Source organism: Oncorhynchus mykiss, chromosome 9, assembly GCF_013265735.2.
Source record: "Oncorhynchus mykiss isolate Arlee chromosome 9, USDA_OmykA_1.1, whole genome shotgun sequence".
Classification (NCBI taxonomy): Eukaryota; Metazoa; Chordata; class Actinopteri; order Salmoniformes; family Salmonidae; genus Oncorhynchus; species Oncorhynchus mykiss.
This window is the reverse complement of record NC_048573.1, coordinates 56,058,917-56,078,686: the sequence shown is the minus strand read 5'-3', so window position 1 is coordinate 56,078,686 and position 19,770 is coordinate 56,058,917. Positions and strand designations below refer to the sequence as shown.

At 42.8% G+C, this 19,770-nt stretch overlaps 1 protein-coding gene across 4 annotated transcripts in view; it reads left to right on the top strand.

Annotated features, from left to right (window-relative positions):
- The window catches only part of LOC110532422 (protein kinase C and casein kinase substrate in neurons protein 1), a 47,681-nt gene that overhangs the window by 21,174 nt on the left and 6,737 nt on the right, over positions 1-19,770 (top strand). For 3 of the 4 annotated variants that reach the window (XM_036988383.1, XM_036988385.1, XM_036988382.1), the window contains 6 exons: positions 13,077-13,206; positions 15,090-15,246; positions 15,799-16,034; positions 16,826-16,981; positions 17,982-18,157; positions 19,638-19,758. In XM_036988383.1, coding sequence (XP_036844278.1) covers positions 13,144-13,206; positions 15,090-15,246; positions 15,799-16,034; positions 16,826-16,981; positions 17,982-18,157; positions 19,638-19,758 — 909 coding nt within the window. In that variant the 5' untranslated portion in view covers positions 13,077-13,143. Of the gene's footprint in view, positions 1-3,976; positions 4,219-13,076; positions 13,207-15,089; positions 15,247-15,798; positions 16,035-16,825; positions 16,982-17,981; positions 18,158-19,637; positions 19,759-19,770 lie in introns of those variants that run through there. The other variant, XM_036988384.1, reaches the window with a different exon arrangement.

The following is a 19,770-nucleotide window of genomic DNA, read 5'->3' as shown; positions in this document are numbered from 1 at the left end:
TTGGGACCTCTCTCTTAATTTGGAAACAGGCTTTCACAGCTTTCCATATCTGAGGACAGAAAACATCACAAAGAAACGGGTTTCATTATACTCAAATTAGACAGCACTTAACATTATGTTGCTATTATCTCCATGTCCTCAAAGTTTTCCCCTCTAGGTACTGGAACTGGTGAATCTTTAAAAAATGTCCTTCCAAAAAATGACCTCCCTTATCCAGTAGCCTACACTCTCCCTTTACTGACGTCTGGAGCTGCAATTTCATCCTCTTCCATGGCTATTATCTACAAATGCACTTGGGGACTGCATTTTTTTATTTACAGTGATTAAGATACCTAGCTAATAGGAAGATAGCTAGCTAATGACATTTAATTCACTTAGCTAAACAGTGTGTAAAGTTAGTTAGCTAGCTAGCTAGCAGCTTAGATGAGTTAGCCTACAAAGTGGCCTACTGTAGCCAGCTAGCTAGCTATCTATCATATAATACATCGTTTTTTTTATTGAAAAAATGTATTTACTCACTTGAATAGGTTCTCCAACTGCCTCTGTTTTTTGGGTTCTTACAAAAACGAAATAATGGACAATATCTTTGGTGGTAGCAAAGCGCAGCCAGCAACCATGTGGATCAAATAAAACGGTCAACCGAATTGTTTCTAGTCATCTCTCCTCCTTTCAGGCTTTTTCTTCTTTGGACCTTACATGGCGATTGTCATCTAATAGTATTACCATGACGATGATCGACCTCAGTTCCTCTTTCAATCACCCATGTGGGTATAACCAATGAGGAGATGGTATGTGGGTATCTGCTTCTATAAACTAATGAGGAGATGGGAGAGGCAGGACTTGCAGCGCGATCTGCATCACAAATAGAAGCAGCTTCTATTTTAGCGCCTGGCAACACAGATGCTCGTTGGCATGAGCAAGCAGTGTGGGTGCAATGATTGAATAACGTGTGGAAATGTATTTTGCAATGCGAAGCATGCACGCGACGTGAGCGGTGTGATCAGCAGAGCAGTTACCATTCCAGGCTGTGATGCAACTGGTCAGAATGCTCTCAATGATGCAGCTGTAGAACTTTTTGAGGATCTGGTAGTTCATTGGTGATGTGGACACCAAGGAACTTGAAACTCTCAACCCGCTCCACTATAGCCCTGTCGTTAATGGGGGCCTGTTCGGCCCGTCTTTTCCTGTAGTCCACGATCAGCTCCTTTGTCTTGTTCACATTGAATGGTGAATGGGAAAAAAGTGTCACTCGAGCGATTTAGAACATGTTGAGACGTTTGTCTTTAGCAGCGTAATCCACTTTCAATAAATATAAATCACAGACTGTCACCCACACTTTATAATGTGAAAACTAGCACTTGAAACTAGCATAGGCAGCAACTACCCGACAGGAAAACAGTAACGTTTACAGCACCCCTTCTATGGGCGTGTCAAAGGAGGGGTCTTGAAATGAAACATACAATCAAAATTGTGCCGCTGGTACCAGCAGACCATTCAAACCATTTTTTGCAATACAACATTCTCCAAATCTCAAAGGGAGGCATGACAACGACGTGATTTTGGAGGTGTGGCAACACAGACTACTGGAAGCAGCCATTGCATAGAACTGTACATGTTTGAGAGACAGATTTTTTTGACCCAAAATACATTTGAATCGTTTCAAGGAACATCTTCTGTTGTCTGGGTATAGCAGTACAGGTATAGAGGAGAGGGAGGCTATGAACATTTTCTGTTGTCTGGGTATAGCAGTACAGGTATAGAGGCGGCAGGGTAGCCTAGTGGTTAGAGCGTTGGACTAGTAACCGGAAGGTTGCGAGTTCAAACCCCCGAGCTGACAAGGTACAAATCTGTCGTTCTGCCCCTGAACAGGCAGTTAACCCACTGTTCCCAGGCCGTCATTGAAAATAAGAATTTGTTCTTAACTGACTTGCCTGGTTAAATAAAGGTAAAATAAAAAATAAACAGGTATAGAGGAGAGGGAGGCTATGGAAATGTTTTGTTGTCTGGGTATAGCAGTACAGGTATAGAGGAGAGGGAGGCTATGGAAATGTTTTGTTGTCTGGGTATAGCAGTACAGGTATAGAGGAGAGGGAGGCTATGAACATATTCTGTTGTCTGGGTATAGTAGTACAGGTATAGAGGAGAGGGAGGCTATGGACATGTTTTGTTTTCTGGGTATAGCAGTACAGGTATAGAGGAGAGGGAGGCTATGGACATGTTTTGTTGTCTGGGTATAGCAGTACAGGTATAGAGGAGAGGGAGGCTATGGAAATGTTTTGTTGTCTGGGTATAGCAGTACAGGTATAGAGGAGAGAGGGAGGCTATGAACATATTCTGTTGTCTGGGTATAGCAGTACAGGTATAGAGGAGAGGGAGGCTATGAACATGTTCTGTTGTCTGTGTGACGGGAGAAGGGGAGAGGGAGGTTATTTTTTAGATACTGCTGCAGTCTCCCCATCTGGATGGCCATGTCAGCTCTGATTTAACTCTCACAATCCATGGCCCAGCAAGCAGAGCAGAGCACAGGACCCACTGTAGAACACATTCCACTGATAAATACAACAATACCCCCCCCCCCCCCCCCCCCCCGTCACATTTACCCTCTGCCCCTTCCTTTCTAACAATCTTTTACAAACACCAATCTTCCATCCACACACACCGCTGAATGCCTGATGTGTTTACCGAGATAGTCTGCTCATTTTCACTGGACTGCAGGTGCTGTGCTGTTATGGATATGAGAAGACCCTATAGGAGTTGATTGCAGAGTCACCTGACGACACTCATCCACCTAACCACCCCTTATGTTTTTGCCTGAATGTGGATAATGGCCAGCTTCCCACCCTCATCTCATCTCCACTGTGATGATGCAAGCCCCCTGCACACAGCGCTGTAGCTCTGTCTGTCTCCTAGCAACATTCAACAGCCTGTTTATTCCACCCTGCCGCTGTAACCGCAGTGCCCGCACGCCCCGGAGATGAATCACGTCTCTCTCCTGATCTATTTAGCTACCACTCTGACCCGGTGGCACTCTCTATTCCGCTCACCAACTGTTTTCTCACAACAGCTTCCATTGCTCTATGCACCTGCTCCACCAAGTCTCATCTCCCTACCTCCCTTCCTCGCTGTCTCTCTCTCGCTCTCACTCTCTCGCTCTCCTTCAGAAGCCTCACTCTCCCCCTCCCTATCACTTTCTCTCTCCAGTTCCTCCTCTTTCCTCCCCTCTCTCCTTGAGTGTCCTCCCTATCAGCTTCTCAGTTGAAGGTCTTCTCAGAGTGTATTTCTGTCCAACAGTAGCCATGACAACCACCAGTGTTTATGGAATTCATATTGTTTAGATAAGAGTGAGTTATAGATGGGTTCAGGCGTATTTGAGTAAGCTACCTGGTTTGGTAATCAGCCTCATTTCTAAAACGTGTCAGAAAGGGGGATGGTAGGGTGTGAGAGAATAAAGTTAGAACCTGACTGAAATCTGATTACTGTAATAGGTTTACAAGTGTTTTGTGGTTCTCACTCACAAGGCTTTAGAAGAGCGACAAACAGCCCTATGACGAAAGTATGAACATGCTCTCCCATGCTACACAATATACGAAGTCATAGATAATATATCATTATGTTTAACAATACCACTCCTTATTCCATTATTCCACACCAGTCACCTCATCTAAGCATATACCATCTGTATTCAGGCAGTAGGTTTGCATGCTGCTTTTTTGCATACACAATCACACACACCGAGCACAGCCTCAATATATCTCCCTCTCTCTCTCACACACGTTTGGGATGCCTTGCACGTTTAGCTAGCTAGCCTATCAATACATAATCACATCCTGGTAGTTAGTGTAATCTCAGACTCCTTCATTGCATCCTCCTCTCTCTCACACTCTGCAATGCATTTATATTGCTCCTCCTATCTTTTCCTATCCTCTTCTTCACCCTCCCTCCCCTTCTAAGCCATTCAATTGGAACATTGCAGGATTATCTGTCCACCATTGAGAAACACTGGCTTGTTCACACTGGGTCGGGCCAAGACGGCCAAAAACAAAGAAGTTCAACAGAGCCCACTGTTCTCCCTGCTAATGAATTCAAACAGAAGCCAAATCTGGACTACAAAATAAGACTCGAAGAGGGAGTAGCCCGTGTATGGTTCCCACAAGGGCTTGTGGATATACATTTATTTTTGATAGTGTCCTTCAATCTGTTTTCATGGGTGCAAATAGGGTAAGCGAAAATCATTAATATTGTTGCTCATTTCTGAGCCATAATGGCTTTGACCTTTGCCTTTATTTCCTTCTGGCTGTGCTGTTAGACATGTTGATTGTACAGTGCAATATCCTGCAAGCTATGTCTTCAAGAGAGGTCGTTGATTCATTAATTGCCCAAGGATTGGATCAAAACTAATGGACCCAATTATATCCCAATTATATGACATTCGGATGTATGTCTCTTATCCAAGTCATTTAATGTTGCCTTCAGTTGGTCAAATCGTCTATCCTCTAGTTATTAAGGGAGAGACTGTGTACTGGTTGTGTTTTTTATATGGGCACCAAGTTTATATTAGAGATATGGTTTGATAAACTGTCAAGAAAACAGGGTAGCCTATTAGAACTGTTTGGATCATTTTTATAGGCCAATTCTCCTCATTAAGCAAAAGATACTCAATCATTTTTTTATGGTGGAAAAGGCTTGATACTAAGATCAGCTTACTGTATCAGTTTTAGGTACAGTAAGTGAAAATAACCTTTTGAGTCTTGATCTGAAAAGGAGAAGTAGAATCTGTTTGGACTGGCACATTTAGTGGCCTTGAAACCCACAAGCAACATGAAAATGATGTGCAATATATTGAAACTTTGATGTAGCTATTTTCATGTTTAGATTTGACACCTGTCATACTGAACATCAATTGATGTTTCAATCAATTAGGCTATTCTCTGTCTTTCTCATCTCCTCACCACGCATTGCAAAGGAAGACAATCTACTGGCAGATTGACCAAAATAATTAAGCAGCATGTCTCCCTACCTCCCAACTTTTTATATTTTTATTTTTTTTAAGTAAGAGAATATTTGCTAAATAAACTGAAGTTTAAAAAAAGTAACACAATAAAATAACAATAAAAAGGCTATATACAGGGGGTACCGGTACCGATTCAATGTGCAGGGGTACACATCCCCTCAAGTGATGATCACTTTTGTTTGTGGCACATGCCACTTTACAACCCTGAGTACCGGAGGATGATGTATTCTCATTCTGTAGTGTGACCATCTGAGCCTGAGGACCTTTGTGTCCACATTGTCCTTTAGTATTAACAAACATTGTGCCAGTAACCAATCTAGCAATAAGCATTTGACCCTATAATAGTTTGAGAGGTTAACCATGCATGAAAGGACTGTGACCTTCCATGTAGCTTGTCTCACAAGATGATTTTGGAATGGTATAAGTTCTGTTTTTCCCTTGTTATTTCACAAAAATGGTAATGCTGCTGAAGGTTAGGTGTGCTTAGTTAGCTTTTCAATGTCACAAGCGTGTTTACATGTAAATATACAGTATTAGCATTGTTAATGTAAAATGTTTTTTGTTTTTGTTTTTGCACATAAATACAGTAAATAACTTAACGCTAAAGCAAAGGTTTTATACAGTTTATTCAAAGAGTATGCAGTTATGTTTAGGTGTGGTTGATTGTTTATCCAATATAATTCAATGTATGGAAATGCCTGCAAAATGGAGCATGTTTGACAATGACATTTCACATTCACATACTTCACCCAAATTAATGAATGTTGAAAGCATAATCTAGCTTTATTCACATTTAGAAACTGCCTCACTATGGTATAATAACTATATTATAGTAGTGTGCGGTATAGAACCATGTGGGTTTCTTCATGAGCTCAGCTTTTAGAGCCTTGCAGGGGCTTAGCCGGCTCTGGAGGACAGCATGCCTCTTAGCCAGGGATCCAGAGGCTAATTGGAGGGCCAGACTGACAGACAGGTAGGCGGACCTATGATCTCACTGAAATGAGAAGCGCACCAATAATAATGGGCTGGTCCTAACTTGGTTGAGATTATCTAGAGAAACTGACCAGCGGGTCAAAGTGTGAAATGTCTTGGTTCCCCTGGATGAAACATTGTCTGCAGCATATCAAACAGATTTAATGCCTTGCTGAGTCACGACTTCTGATTACCATGCATGGTATATATCTTATTGCTCATAAAACTACAAGGCAATAACTCTGTGACAGTAAACAGTAAACAGCGGAGGCGACCGGTCCGCTCTGGATCCCCGGGATCGTCCCTGTGGTTGGCGTCCTGCGGCTGGAGCCGAACGCGCCGAGGAGACGGTATTGTCACATATGCTCTCTCTCCGGCCTCTAGGTCATCATGCTCCCACGCCTTAGCAGAGGTGACCGGTCCGCTCCTGTATTCACTCCCTGAACTTCCTTCCCGACTCTCGGAGTACATAGTTAAAAAACAAATCAAAATATATTTTATATTTGAGATTCTTCAAATAGCCACCCTTTGCCTCAATGACAGCTTTGCACACTCTTGGCATTCTCTCAACCAGCTTCACCTGGATTGCTTTTACAACAGTCTTGAAGGAGTTCTCACATATGCCGAGCACTGGTTGGCTGCTTTTCCTTCACTCTGCGGTCCAACTCATCCCAAACCATCTCAATTTGGTTGAGGTCGGGGGATTGTAGAGGCCAGGTCATCTGATGCAGCACTCCATCACTCTCCTTCTTGGTAAAATAGCCCTTACACAGCCTGGGGGTGTGTTGGGTCATTGTCCAGTTGAAAAACAAATTATAGTCCCACTAAGCCCAAACCATATGGGATGGCATATTGCTGCAGAATGCTGTGGTAGCCATGCTGGTCAAGTGTGCCTTCAATTCTAAATAAATCTGACAGCATCACCAGCAAAGCACCATCACACCTTCTCCTCCATGCTTTACGGTGGGAAATACACATGCGAAGATCATCCGTTCACTCACACCGCATTTCATAAAGACATCGCATTTCATAAAGACAATTTCCAATTTGGACTCATCAGACCAAAGGATTTCCACCAGTCTACTGTCCATTTCTCATGTTTCTTGGTCAAAGCAAGTCTCTTCTTCTTATTGATGTCCTTTAGTAGTGGTTTCTTTGCAGCAATTCGTGCATGAAGGCTTGACTCTGACAGTCTCCTCTGAACGGTTGATGTTGAGATGTGTCCGTTCACTTGAACTCTGTGAAGAATTTATTTGGGCTGCAATTTCTGAGGCTGGTAACTCTAATGAACCTATCCTCTGCTGCAGAGGTAACTCTGGGTCTTCCATTCCTGTGGCGGTCCTCATGAGAGCCAGTTTCATCATAGCGCTTGATGGTTTTTGTGGCTGCTCTTGAAGAAACTGTCAAGGTTCTAGAAAAATTCAATATTGACTGACCTTCATGTCTTAAAGTAATGATGGACTGTCGTTTCTCTTTGCTTATTTGAGCTGTTCTTGCCATAATATGGACTTGGTCTTTTACCAAATAGGGCTGTCTTCTGTATATCCCCCTACCTTGTCACAACACAACTGATTGGCTCAAACACATTAGGAAGGAAAGAAATTCCACAAATTACCTTTTAAGAAGGCACACCTGTTAATTGAAATGCTTTCCAGGTGACTACCTCATGAAGCTGGTTTAGAATGCCAAGAGTGTGCAAATATGTCATCAAGGAAAAGGGTGGCTATTTGAAGAATCTCAAACATAAAATATATTTTGATTTGTATAACACTTTTTTGGTTACTATATGATTCCATATGTGTTATTTCATAGTTTTGATGTCTTCACTATTATTCTACAATGTAGAAAATAGTAAAAATAAAGAAAAACCCTTGAATGAGTAGGTGTTCTAAAACCTTTGACCAGTAGTGTAACTGCCTTGGATTTACGCAAGATAGTGTGATGCGCAGTGACGATAACTGTTGTGTTTGTATTACTGCGGGGCTGATGCAGACATTGCTGTCCTGTATCTGCAGTATAGCTGCCCTGCCTGTGCTGCTGGGTGCTCCTGCTAGTCACGATTCATCACACAAGGAACAAAATGTTCCAGGGTTCCGATTGAGATGAGTAGCCCATCATCAAGGCTTCAAGGTCATATACTGCAGAAATGTGTTTGAAGAAGTAAACACACTGTCTATCTATATTGCCTCTCTATTGCATACTTTATCAAGTAGCCCATAGACCAGTGTTTCCCAACTCCACTCCTCGAGTACCACGAACAGCACACATTTTTATTGTAGCCCTGGACAAGTACACCTGATTCAACTTATCAACTAATCACCAAGTATTGTTAAGTTGAATCAGGTGAGTTTATCCAGGGCTACAACAAAAATGTGTACTGTTGGGGTTAATTGAGAAGTGGAGTTAGGAACCACTGCTATAGAATCCCAGGCACAACCACACAAACCACACAATTTCTGTCTTAATGTAGACTGTTCATGATTATGGTGACCTTGTAACAGATTATGGCTGAAAATGTGTAGCTGTTATCTATCAAGTGCATACAACTTGGCTTCTGAGATCCACCAATCCTCATCTGTAAGGTGTTAAAGACACTAATATGTCAGCTTGGCTCAAACTGATCACAACACTCACCTTATGTTGGTAAATGTTATGTTGGTCCCTCTAAGGATTTACTGAACATGGTCAGTGTGTAAGTCAGTTCACCTGGTGATTCCCTGTGACACAGATGCTAGATGGCAGACAGCCGAAGAACGAACAGACATGCCACCTTTACTTCTGTCCTCTTAGGGAGCATCACCAGAGAAAAATATGTCTACATGGCTTGCTAACTTAGCGTTTTACTCTACGATCAACCCAAATCCGAGATTGTATTGCTCCATTGTTTATGTTTTGTCATTTATGATTTGTAAATAAACCAAAGCTTGTTATGTAGCTTGTTCTGTTTCAAACCAAGTATTGGTGCTGTTGTTGGGCTGGCACACATGCTCAGGATTTTGTCTTTAAGACATTTCCTTCCTTGTTTAGGGACCATTTAATGTTGTTTTATGTAGTGTATCCCTCCATGTGCTTGCTATTTTGCACTGGGTAGTTGTGGAGACTTTTAGGCCTGAAGGAGGTGCCACTAATAAATAGTTCATTGAGACAGGAAAGGAGAGCAAAATAGATTAGGTTTCAATTAGAGCTCAATACAAGAATAGTCTGTGCTATTTTATTATTCGCAGGGAAACATCGACCAGCCGTCAAAGGAGTAGATACTAATCGTCTATTCATCTCAAATCTTGGAGGAAAGCCAGGAAGCACTATATCTTTTAGAAAGTGGAAAGGTTTACAAAGTAATTGGCAGTTGAATCACATTGTTAGAGGGCACCTACAGTTGTATAAACTTACACTAGATGTTAATGTGAAATAAATGTCTATTTTGGTCTCTTTTACTGTTTGATATCTAGGGCTGTATAACTTCTTGTAGACTTTTCAGAGAAAGGATATACAGTGTGTGCATCAGGGTTTCCATTAGTTGGCAATAGCCGGCTTTTGGCCAATTAAAAAAATGAAAAGGCGATAAATAAAAAACTGTTGCTGGCCAAAATGACCGGGAGGAAAAAAAAGCCAAAATAATCCTTTAATTTCCATTGCTATATCACCCCGAGGATTGGGGATTACTGCGAGGGAGAATGTTGGAAAGATTTTTCAAATAGCTTACTGTGAGAAACTATAGTTTTAATGTTATCATTTGCAATTGATGTAAAATAAATATATATATATATATACAGTGGGGAGAACAAGTATTTGATACACTGCCGATTTTGCAGGTTCTCCTACTTACAAAGCATGTAGAGGTCTGTAATTTTATCATAGGTACACTTCAACTGTGAGAGATGGAATCTAAAACAAAAATCCAGAAAATCACATTGTATGATTTAAGTAATGCATTTGCATTTTATTGCATGACATAAGTATTTGATCACCTACCAATCAGTAAGAATTCCGGCTCTCACAGACCTGTTAGTTTTTCTTTAAGAAGCCCCCCTGTTCTCCACTCATTACCTGTATTAACTGCACCTGTTTGAACTCGTTACCTGTATAAAAGACACCTGTCCACACACTCAATCAAACAGACTCCAACCTCTCCACAATGGCCAAGACCAGAGAGCTGTGTAAGGACATCAGGGGTAGAATTGTAGACCTGCACAAGGCTGGGATGGGCTACAGGACAATAGGCAAGCAGCTTGGTGAGAAGGCAACAACTGTTGGCACAATTATTAGAAAATGGAAGAAGTTCAAGATGACGGTCAATCACCCTCGGTCTGGGACTCCATGCAAGATCTCACCTCGTGGGGCATCAATGACCATAAGGAAGGTGAGGGATCAGCCCAGAACTACACGGCAGGACCTGGTCAATGACCTGAAGAGAGCTGGGACCACAGTCTCAAAGAAAACCATTAGTAACACACTACGGCAGTGTATCAAATACTTGTTCTCCCCACTGTATATACATTTCCCTACATTTCCACACGGCAGGCCAGGACCTCGTATATGTGTGCTCAGGTGGGCGTACTCCCTCAACATTGTCAGGAAAGAGAAACCAGACATGCTCATTGCTCACATGGAGCACTCCAAACAAACGACAAATTTTAAAAAGTCAAATCTCATAAATAACGGTTATGAAATAAACCAGGTCCTGGCCTGAGGTGTATTGGGTCATTGTCCTGTTGAAAAACAAAAGATAGTCCCACTAAGCGCAAACCATATGGGATGGCGTATTGCTGCAGAATGCTGTGGTAGCCATGCTAGTTAAGTGTGCCTTGAATTTTAAATAAATCACAGACAGTGTCACCAGCAAAGCACCCTCACACCTTTTCCTCCATGCTTCACGGTGGGAACCACACATGCAGAGTTCATCCATTCACCTACTCTGCGTCTCACAAAGACACTGCGGTTGGAACCAAAAATCTCAAATTTGGACTCCTCAGACCAAAGGACAGATTTCCATTGGTCTAATGTCCATTGCTCTTATTTCTTGTTCCAAGCAAGTCTCTTCTTATTGGTGTCCTTTAGTTTGCAGAAATTTGACCATAAAGGCCTGATTCACGCAGTCTCTATAACGATACAGGGTGAGACCCAGATGCCGACATTGGAGGCAGATGGTTCGAGTCTCTGATAGTTATTATAAAACAAGGGACTGTCAAAAGATCATAAACCAGGTCAGAGTCCAGGAGCTACAGAGTGGCAGGCAGGCTCGAGGTCAGGGCAGGCTGAATGGTCAGGCAGGCGGGCTCAGTGTCAGGGCAGGCAAAGGTCAGGACCGGGAGGACTAGAAAAACAGAGACTTGGAAACAGCAGGTTCACAGAAAAACCACGCTGGTTAACTTGACTAGACAAGATGAACTGGCAACAGATAAACAGAGAGCACAGGTATAAATACACTGAGGGTAATAGGGAATATGGGTGACACCTGGAGGGGGGTGGAGACAATCACAAGGAATTGGCAAGAGACAGTAGAGCCATTCTGGAGAGAGACTCGGCTGTATCTTTGCCACACACCCCTCCCTTCTTGTCTCAACATTTTAAATTATACTCAATCCACATTATCTTCAGACATATTTTAGATACTTTTCACTGACAGCCACAGCTAAATAATCAACTTGGCCTATTGCCACGCGAGCAATAGGGGTTTTGGGGTTTTCCAAATAGGCATAGTTCTACGAGCTTGTGATTTGAAACAATCCACAGCCCAAAATAAATAATAATAAGCTAATGATTATTCTTCTGTTGCTAAGTCTTGCTTTCTGGTGAAGTATTTTTCATTATTTCTTTATTTTAGTATAGACAGGAGTAATTATATTATTTTGTCAAATGTATTTCAATTTGCTTCCCTGTTGGACCCACCGCTTTGCCATTTCTCTTCTGTTCTATTGGTTTTAATGCCATCTTTCTTCCGTTGTCCAGAAGCCGAAAGTAGAATCCTAGTCATAATAGCAACCCAACCTAGTTGATTGCATCTTCAGATTCCCCGGTATGTCACATATGGAACCGCTGTCATGTATGCTGTTTAGAATGGTGTTTTCCCGCAAATTGTATTTTGGCGAATATTTGAAAAGGACGTTTTATTGGCTGCAACATTACATGAGTTGCATGTTCTGTTAGAAACATTTCCATAATCTAAATGGGATTTCTATAATTCTGAACTCTGTGGATGGACGGATTAATGGGTTATGCACCCAGTGCATATGGGTCCGGTAAATTTCTCAACTGGAAGGTAAATTTAAATCTTCCCGGTCACATTGTCTGGCGCCACATTTTCCAAACGGAAATCCAGGTGTGCGTGTCCTGTGTGTGTCTGTGTGTGTCCATGTGTGTGCTTGTGTCAATGTGCTCAGCCTTGCGTGCGTTTGCACACATGCATGTGTGTTAGTATGCCTACCTGTCTGTGTGCAGTGAATGTGTAGTGTTGCAGTCTTCCAGATGGAATATGTCAGGGTAGAGGAACACTTTATGCTTAGCTACTATGTAGTACAACGCAGGGTCATACCTCCATGATGACAGTGATGCTGTGGTGTCTGTGTGGTGTCTGTGCTATGGTTTCTGGGACAGGCGTGTGGAAAATGGCCTTTCTGTTCCCCGGGGCCAGGGAGTAGTATTCATGGGGACAGAATACTATTTTTACCTTACTATTAGAGCTGTCTCAGAGCCTCCAAAGGAAGCATTTCATCGGTGCTGCTCATTGAGTGGTTATAGAAAACATGGTTTCTGAATACCATAGAGAGCCCAAGTATTATTATTATATCATATCACATCATGTAAATGATGAATGTTGTACACTCTTAGAAAAAAAGGGTTCCAAAAGGGTTCTTTGGCTGTCCCCATAGGAGAACCCTTTTTGGTTCCAGGTAGAACTATTTTGGATTCCATTACCTGGAAAAAGGGTTCTTCAAATGGTTTTCTTATAGGGACAGCCGAAGAATAGTTTGAGGTTCTAGATAGCACCTTTTTTTCTAGGTGTGTAGGATGTTCTACTGTATTGCATTTATATAGCTATGCATTCTCACTCTTTCCTCCTTTTCTCCTCTTTCTCTCTCTCTTTCTCTTCCAGTGCATGAGGAACCCAGCTCTGCTGCTGACACATTTAGAGTTTAGCCTGCTTTGCCACAACCAGGAAAATGTCGGGGTCCTACGATGAATCTGCTGCTGCTGCTGACGACGCCATGGACAGCTTTTGGGAGGTACTTCAGAAAACACCATCCATGCTGTTCTTTTGGGCTGTGAAGGAAAACCTATCGACCTTTATAAGCCAAGTCAGACACAACAATCCCTCTTTAGGAGACATTAAACATGGACATGACTGGCCACCATCTTCTTTTCTCTGTTTGAAAAGGTTATTGACAACAGAAAACAAACATGATACAGTAGGTCATTTAATTTCCGCGAAGATCCATAGGAATATGGTTGCTTATTCCAATGCGTTGATATTGTTGTTGTTGCACAGAACATATCCAATTAGTGCTAATGAATTCACTGAACACAGAGACCCTTTTGTGTCATCGTATGGAGGAGGATCACAGACACACAGACAGACAGAGCCTCTCAGTTAGAAGCAGCACTGAGGGAGCCATTCAGCCTACATGCACCTGCCCTGTATAGATCTCTATGTGGCCAAGAAAGCCCTGGCCACAGCATAGTGAATAGCATAATGACTCTCACAGGGCTAGATGTTTTGATATGAAAAGCACATATCTGACAAAAAACACACCAAATACAATACTCAAATGGGCTTTGTTTTTAATCTTACATAGAGGACAATGTATGGCTACAGACACTGTTGATAACCTGAAGTTGAGAACTCAAGTTGATGTATGTCGGGTTGTTGTTGCTGCAATCAATCACTGTACCCTGTACCCCACACCTGTCCCACCCATCCCAGGGCCCATCCTGTCTGAATGGACAGAGTGGTCTGTGACTGTGGGCTGCATTCCTGTCTCTGCCTCGTCCTGTCAGTGTCCTATCCCTGATAATCTGTCTGCCTGCATTAGAGCAGAGTACAGGATTATAGCAGTCACAGTGCACAAGCACACACACAGACATGCGCGCGTGCACACAGGGACAAACACACTTACATGCACGGGCCATTAGACACACACACAGAGCGCACACACACTCACACAAAGCCACTGCCATTGCATAACTACACATGCACAGGCACGAGCCCCCCCCCCCCCCCCCCCCCCCACCACCTCTCCCTCCATCATGCACCATGAGCTCACGCCCCCTGCAGGCACTGGGGGGAGGGGCCTCAGATCTCTGTACTGCATATAATAAAGTCCTATTCCAGTCTCCCTTTCACCTAATTTAAGACCTGATTTACTTAATAAAAGGCACATCTCAAAAGGTGGTCCAGGTATCCTCATGACATGGCACAAGCTGGGGGTGGGCCTTTCCTATTTTGTTCTCTATCGCTCCTCTATTTTTCCTCAAGCAAGGGGGAAGGCCGATGACATCACAAAGTCACCATCAGACCAACTCCTAGAATGGCCTACTCCTTGAAGTTTGCAGGTGTCTAAAAAACACTATTTTGCTAAAAACATATTTTTTGACCCTTTAGTGTGTGCTATTCACTGTCATTGATTCTTGGGATATCACTTTTCAGCAGGAATAGTTCCAAAATCACTGGATGACGTCTTTAAGGTGGCATCTCTTAACGTGGCATCTCTTAAGGTGGCATATCTTAAGGTAGTATGAGAATGATGAAAGAGAGTACAGATGATTCTTTGTTACTCAAGGGTATTAAAAGATAATATATCATTTTTATCACTACATCAGAGTTGTAGTATTTAACTCCATTTGACTACATTTCTAATTTGACTCTCCCAAGAAAGAAAATTAATTTACAGTTTATGTTGGCCCATCAGATTAGTTATTTCCATTTCAAAATATCTTAGTGGTCTTAGAGATTTGGCGTGTTGCACTTACATATTTTAGATTTTTTTGTGTGCAAATGACTGCATCCTCATCCTCAATCATTGATACCAGTGTGTCAATTCAAGGAAAGCCTTGTGTTTTCCTATTTTATGTAACTTGGACCTTTAATCCAACCTCTCACTATTCTCAGGTGGGGAACTACAAGCGTGCCGTCAAGCGGATTGACGACGGCCACCGGCTCTGCAATGACCTCATGGGCTGCCTTCAGGAACGTGCCAAGATTGAGAAGGCCTATGGTGACCAGCTGACCGCCTGGTCCAAGAGATGGAGACAGCTGATCGAGAAAGGTCAATATCGGGATTGGAGAGGTTCAATCAATGAACCAAATCTTACTGTGTGGATTAGAAGCTACTCATATGGTGGCTTTTGTTGCAGTCTGTTTTGAGGTCTTCATCCCATATTAAATTAATTTGATTAATCTCACTGCTCAGCTGTATTGTGAGTGTTTTCTGTAAGATGACAACAGTCATATTTTCTGAAACATATATGTTTTGATTGAATGTAAGTAGCCTTGCATGAGCCAGAACACCTCATAGGAGCAGGAGCCTATTTCCTGTTTCTGTAGCGAGGCAGCTTGATGTACAAGTACACCCCCTAGACAGGATGTTAGTCTATCGCAGGGCCTTAACCCCAATCTATCTCCTTAATGCTTAGTGCCATGCACAAGTGCATTGGGTCTCATTTTTACAGTTTTTGGTATGACTTGGTCAGGGATCAAATTCCCAACCTTCCAATCTCAGGGCTAACACTGAGTTGGTCACGTTCATATTTTCCATCATATTTTTCTGCCACCTATATGTTGTGATTGAATGTCCCCCTGTGATATTCTCTAACCCCAGGACCACAGTATGGCACCGTGGAGAGGGCGTGGCTGGGTGTGATGACCGAGGCTGAGAAGGTGAGTGAGCTGCACCAGGAGGTGAAGAACGGCCTGCTCAACGAAGACCTGGAGAAGGTCAAGAACTGGCAGAAGGAGGCGTACCACAAGCAGATGATCGGAGGCTTCAAGGAGGCCAAAGAGGCCGACGAGGGCTTCAAGAAGGCCCAGAAACCATGGGCCAAGAAGCTCAAAGAGGTAAATGGACTGGAAGGGTTAGGGAAGGGGATCTGTTGTATCCTCCATGTGTACTTGCATTTCTAACAGGAAAACCATGTTATTCTTAAATCCAATACAGGGGACACTATATTTGATATGTGAGTAGGCATTTGATGCACTTGGCTGTTTTCATGACTGACCTCTGAGACCACAACTGGTTAGATTAGTTCATTTGGCTGTGCATCAGTCTGCACTCTTAGAAGAAAGGGTTCCAAAAGGGTTCTTCGGCTGTCCCCATAGGAGCACCCTTTTTGGTTCCAGGTAGAACCCTCTGTTGAAGGGGAACCAAAAGGGTTCTACCTGAAATGAAAAAGGGAATTCAAAGGGTACTTCTATGGGGACAGCCGAAGAACCCTTAAGGTTCTAGTTATCTCCTTTTTTCCCGAAGTGTGTGTCTGGCTGCAAAGGTACTGCATGTGTGTAGGATAGGTGACGCATACTACACAGTTGTCCTTGGACTAGGACCCACTTGAATCAGCCCTAATAGGGTTTACAGAGGCCATCTTAAAAACAATGGCTGTTTTACTTACATCTGAGTCAACATAAAAGTTGCTCTGCCAAACATCTAGGTACTGTAGCTATTGGCATATGTGTTAGTTCTGTTTTGTGTACCATAATGACTCTTGCTGCATCACTCATCCAAGCTTAGCATCAGAGAACAACATTGCCTTTGCGAAAGTAACTCAATTAAGTCACTGTCATGCTTAGATGTATTAGTATTTATACAGTTTATCTATAGGGATACTAAGATTCTGTGTGTGCTTCCACAGATGGAGACTGCTAAGAAAACATACCACATGGCATGTAAGGAGGAGAAACTGGCCGCCACCCGTGAGGCAGATGGGAAGACACAGGCCTCCGTCACAACTGACCAGCAGAAGAAACTCCACGAGAAAACAGACAAGTGCAAACACGACGTTCAGAAGGTGAGACAGAGAGGCTCAGGGTCTGACAAATGGAAGATAGAGCAACAAAATGACATGACAACCTTTTCTGTACAAATGTATGAAAAGGTAAGACTTTACACGATGCCATTTGACGTTCTCCATATCAAACAGGAGAAAATTCCATGTTATCTAGTGTCATTCCATCTGTTTTAAAACATATATGGTGCTATTAACACCATAGTGTGTGTTATTGCAGTATACTACCGTAAGTACATTCATCTGTTTCTGTTAGCGGCTTAAGTGAAATAAGCTGTGAAAAACAGAATCAATGCAGTGTGGCAGATTACTCTAGTGATCAGACAGGACATTCATTTTATTTAACTAGGCAAGTCAGTTAAGAACAAATTCTTATTTACAATGACGGCCTAGGAACGGTGGGTTAACTGCCTTGTTCATGGGCAGAACGACAGATTTTTACCTTGTCAGCTCGGGATTCGATCCAGGACCTTTTGGTTACTGGCCCCATGCTCTAACCACTAGTCTACCTGCCACCACAATCATCCATGAAGGTGGATCTCCCACTCTATTCACGGGCTCTGGAAACAAAAAGAGCAGAAATGTTTGCACTGCTATTGTTGATTATAATTATACATGACATCTATCTGCAGTAACACAGCTCTTCTCACCTCTTGTGGATGAAATACACTGTGTCCAACTCCTCGTGTTGTCCTTATCTTCCTCCAGGCTAAGGAGAAGTATGAGAAGTCTCTGTCAGAGCTGATATTGTCCTTATCTTCCCCCAGGCTAAGGAGAAGTATGAGAAGTCTCTGTCAGAGCTGATATTGTCCTTATCTTCCTCCAGGCTAAGGAGAAGTATGAGAAGTCTCTGTCAGAGCTGATATTGTCCTTATCTTCCCCCAGGCTAAGGAGAAGTATGAGAAGTCTCTGTCAGAGCTGATATTGTCCTTATCTTCCTCCAGGCTAAGGAGAAGTATGAGAAGTCTCTGTCAGAGCTGATATTGTCCTTATCTTCCCCCAGGCTAAGGAGAAGTATGAGAAGTCTCTGTCAGAGCTGAGTGCTGTCACTCCCCCGTACCAGGAGAGCATGGAGCAGGTGTTTGACCAGTGCCAGCAGCATGAGGTCAAGAGACTCACCTTCCTCAAGGAGATCCTGCTGGACATCAAACGCCACCTCAATCTCACTGAGAACCAAAGGTCAGTGACTGGTGTTATCCTCTATCGTCCCATACATACTGTAGCCCATCCTGCTGTATTAAATCACCTCCATCAACCTTTCCTCCCACATGGCCTTTGAATTGAAAGGTTATAGAGGAAAAACATGTGTGTCTTCAATTTCAGTTGGTACAGTACGTATACGTATGTACATATTATCAACTTGGAGTCATCTACACAACAGCAAATCTGCCTTGAAAAGATTTCTACATTAGTGTATCTAATATAGTCCGAATACCTTCATTACAGTATTGATCTCTTCTTTAAGCGCTCGTCGGCATTCCTTTTTGTTATTAGTCGTGTCTATGGATTAGTTGAAATATTACATTCAGAGGGAATTTACTCCAATGTGCTTATGATGTTGCTTTCATTACAGTTCCTGTCAAATAGATGAGTTTCAACACATTTCAGTCTTTCAGAGTCACAACACCAATTATACAGAGGATGCAGTTAATGACATTTCAGCCAAATTGCATCATGTCAGAGTGAACTCTTGTCATATTCTTGACTGTGGATCAAATTGCATGTGATACAAAGCCAGGTTCCATGGTGATTGGAATAAGGAGTTAATTCAAGCTGTTTCCTGGATGCACAGTCTTGGTTTATGATCTGAATGGAGGATGAGTATAGGCTTTTATAGTGTGGTGTGGAGTACTAACATGGGCCTTTCAGCCACAGTATTGGTGATAACCCATAAATCAACCATAGACAGGGTAATGGTAAGCTAATAGCTAAAAACCCAGTCCTCAGCTCCCTCTAATACAGTTATGCAAATGCAGACAGTGTCCCAGTGACAGCGGTGAAAAGAGAAAAATCACTTGTAACTTTTATGTGCTGTGAATGCATTTGAATCGTCCATTTTATTGTTCATTATAGCATCTTACTCCTCAATTCTTGGCAGTTTTATCACCATGAAATGTCGTCATTTGGAGGGCTTGACTGTCAGTTATTCTGTGTTTTTGTCTCCACCTTCTGGTGAAATAATATCCATCTGTCGAGACTCCACCTCACTACGCCAATTTTAATGCAAATGTACTGTCTGTGTTCTGTGTAGCTTCACCTCATGCTATGAATTGACTGAATGGCTTTGTTTTTCAATTATTTCACCCTGTTCTGAGTAGTGGAGCTTCATAAACAACTAGAAACTCTACAGGAAACAGCACCATTAGTGCTGGACAGTTGGCGCTGGCAGCCCTAATGTGTTATTGTCCCATAAAAACTGGATGGTTCAAGCCCTGAATGCTGATTGGCTGACAGCCATGGTATATCAGACCGTACACCATGGGTATGACAAAACAGTCAGGGCTGTATCCAGGCACTCCACGTTGCGTTGTGCCTAAAAACAGCCCTAAGCCGTGGTGTATTGGTCATACACCACACCCCCTCGGGCCTTATTGCTTAATTAAACAGGCTCCTTCTCTCTCTGCGTGTCACAATGTGCTCTCTGTCCTCCTCTCCCCAGCTATGGCACAGTTTACAGAGAACTGGAGCGCACCATCCTGGGTGCCAACACACAGGAGGACCTGCAGTGGTTTAGCAACCACCATGGCCCTGGCATGCATATGAACTGGCCGATGTTTGAGGTACTGCGGCCT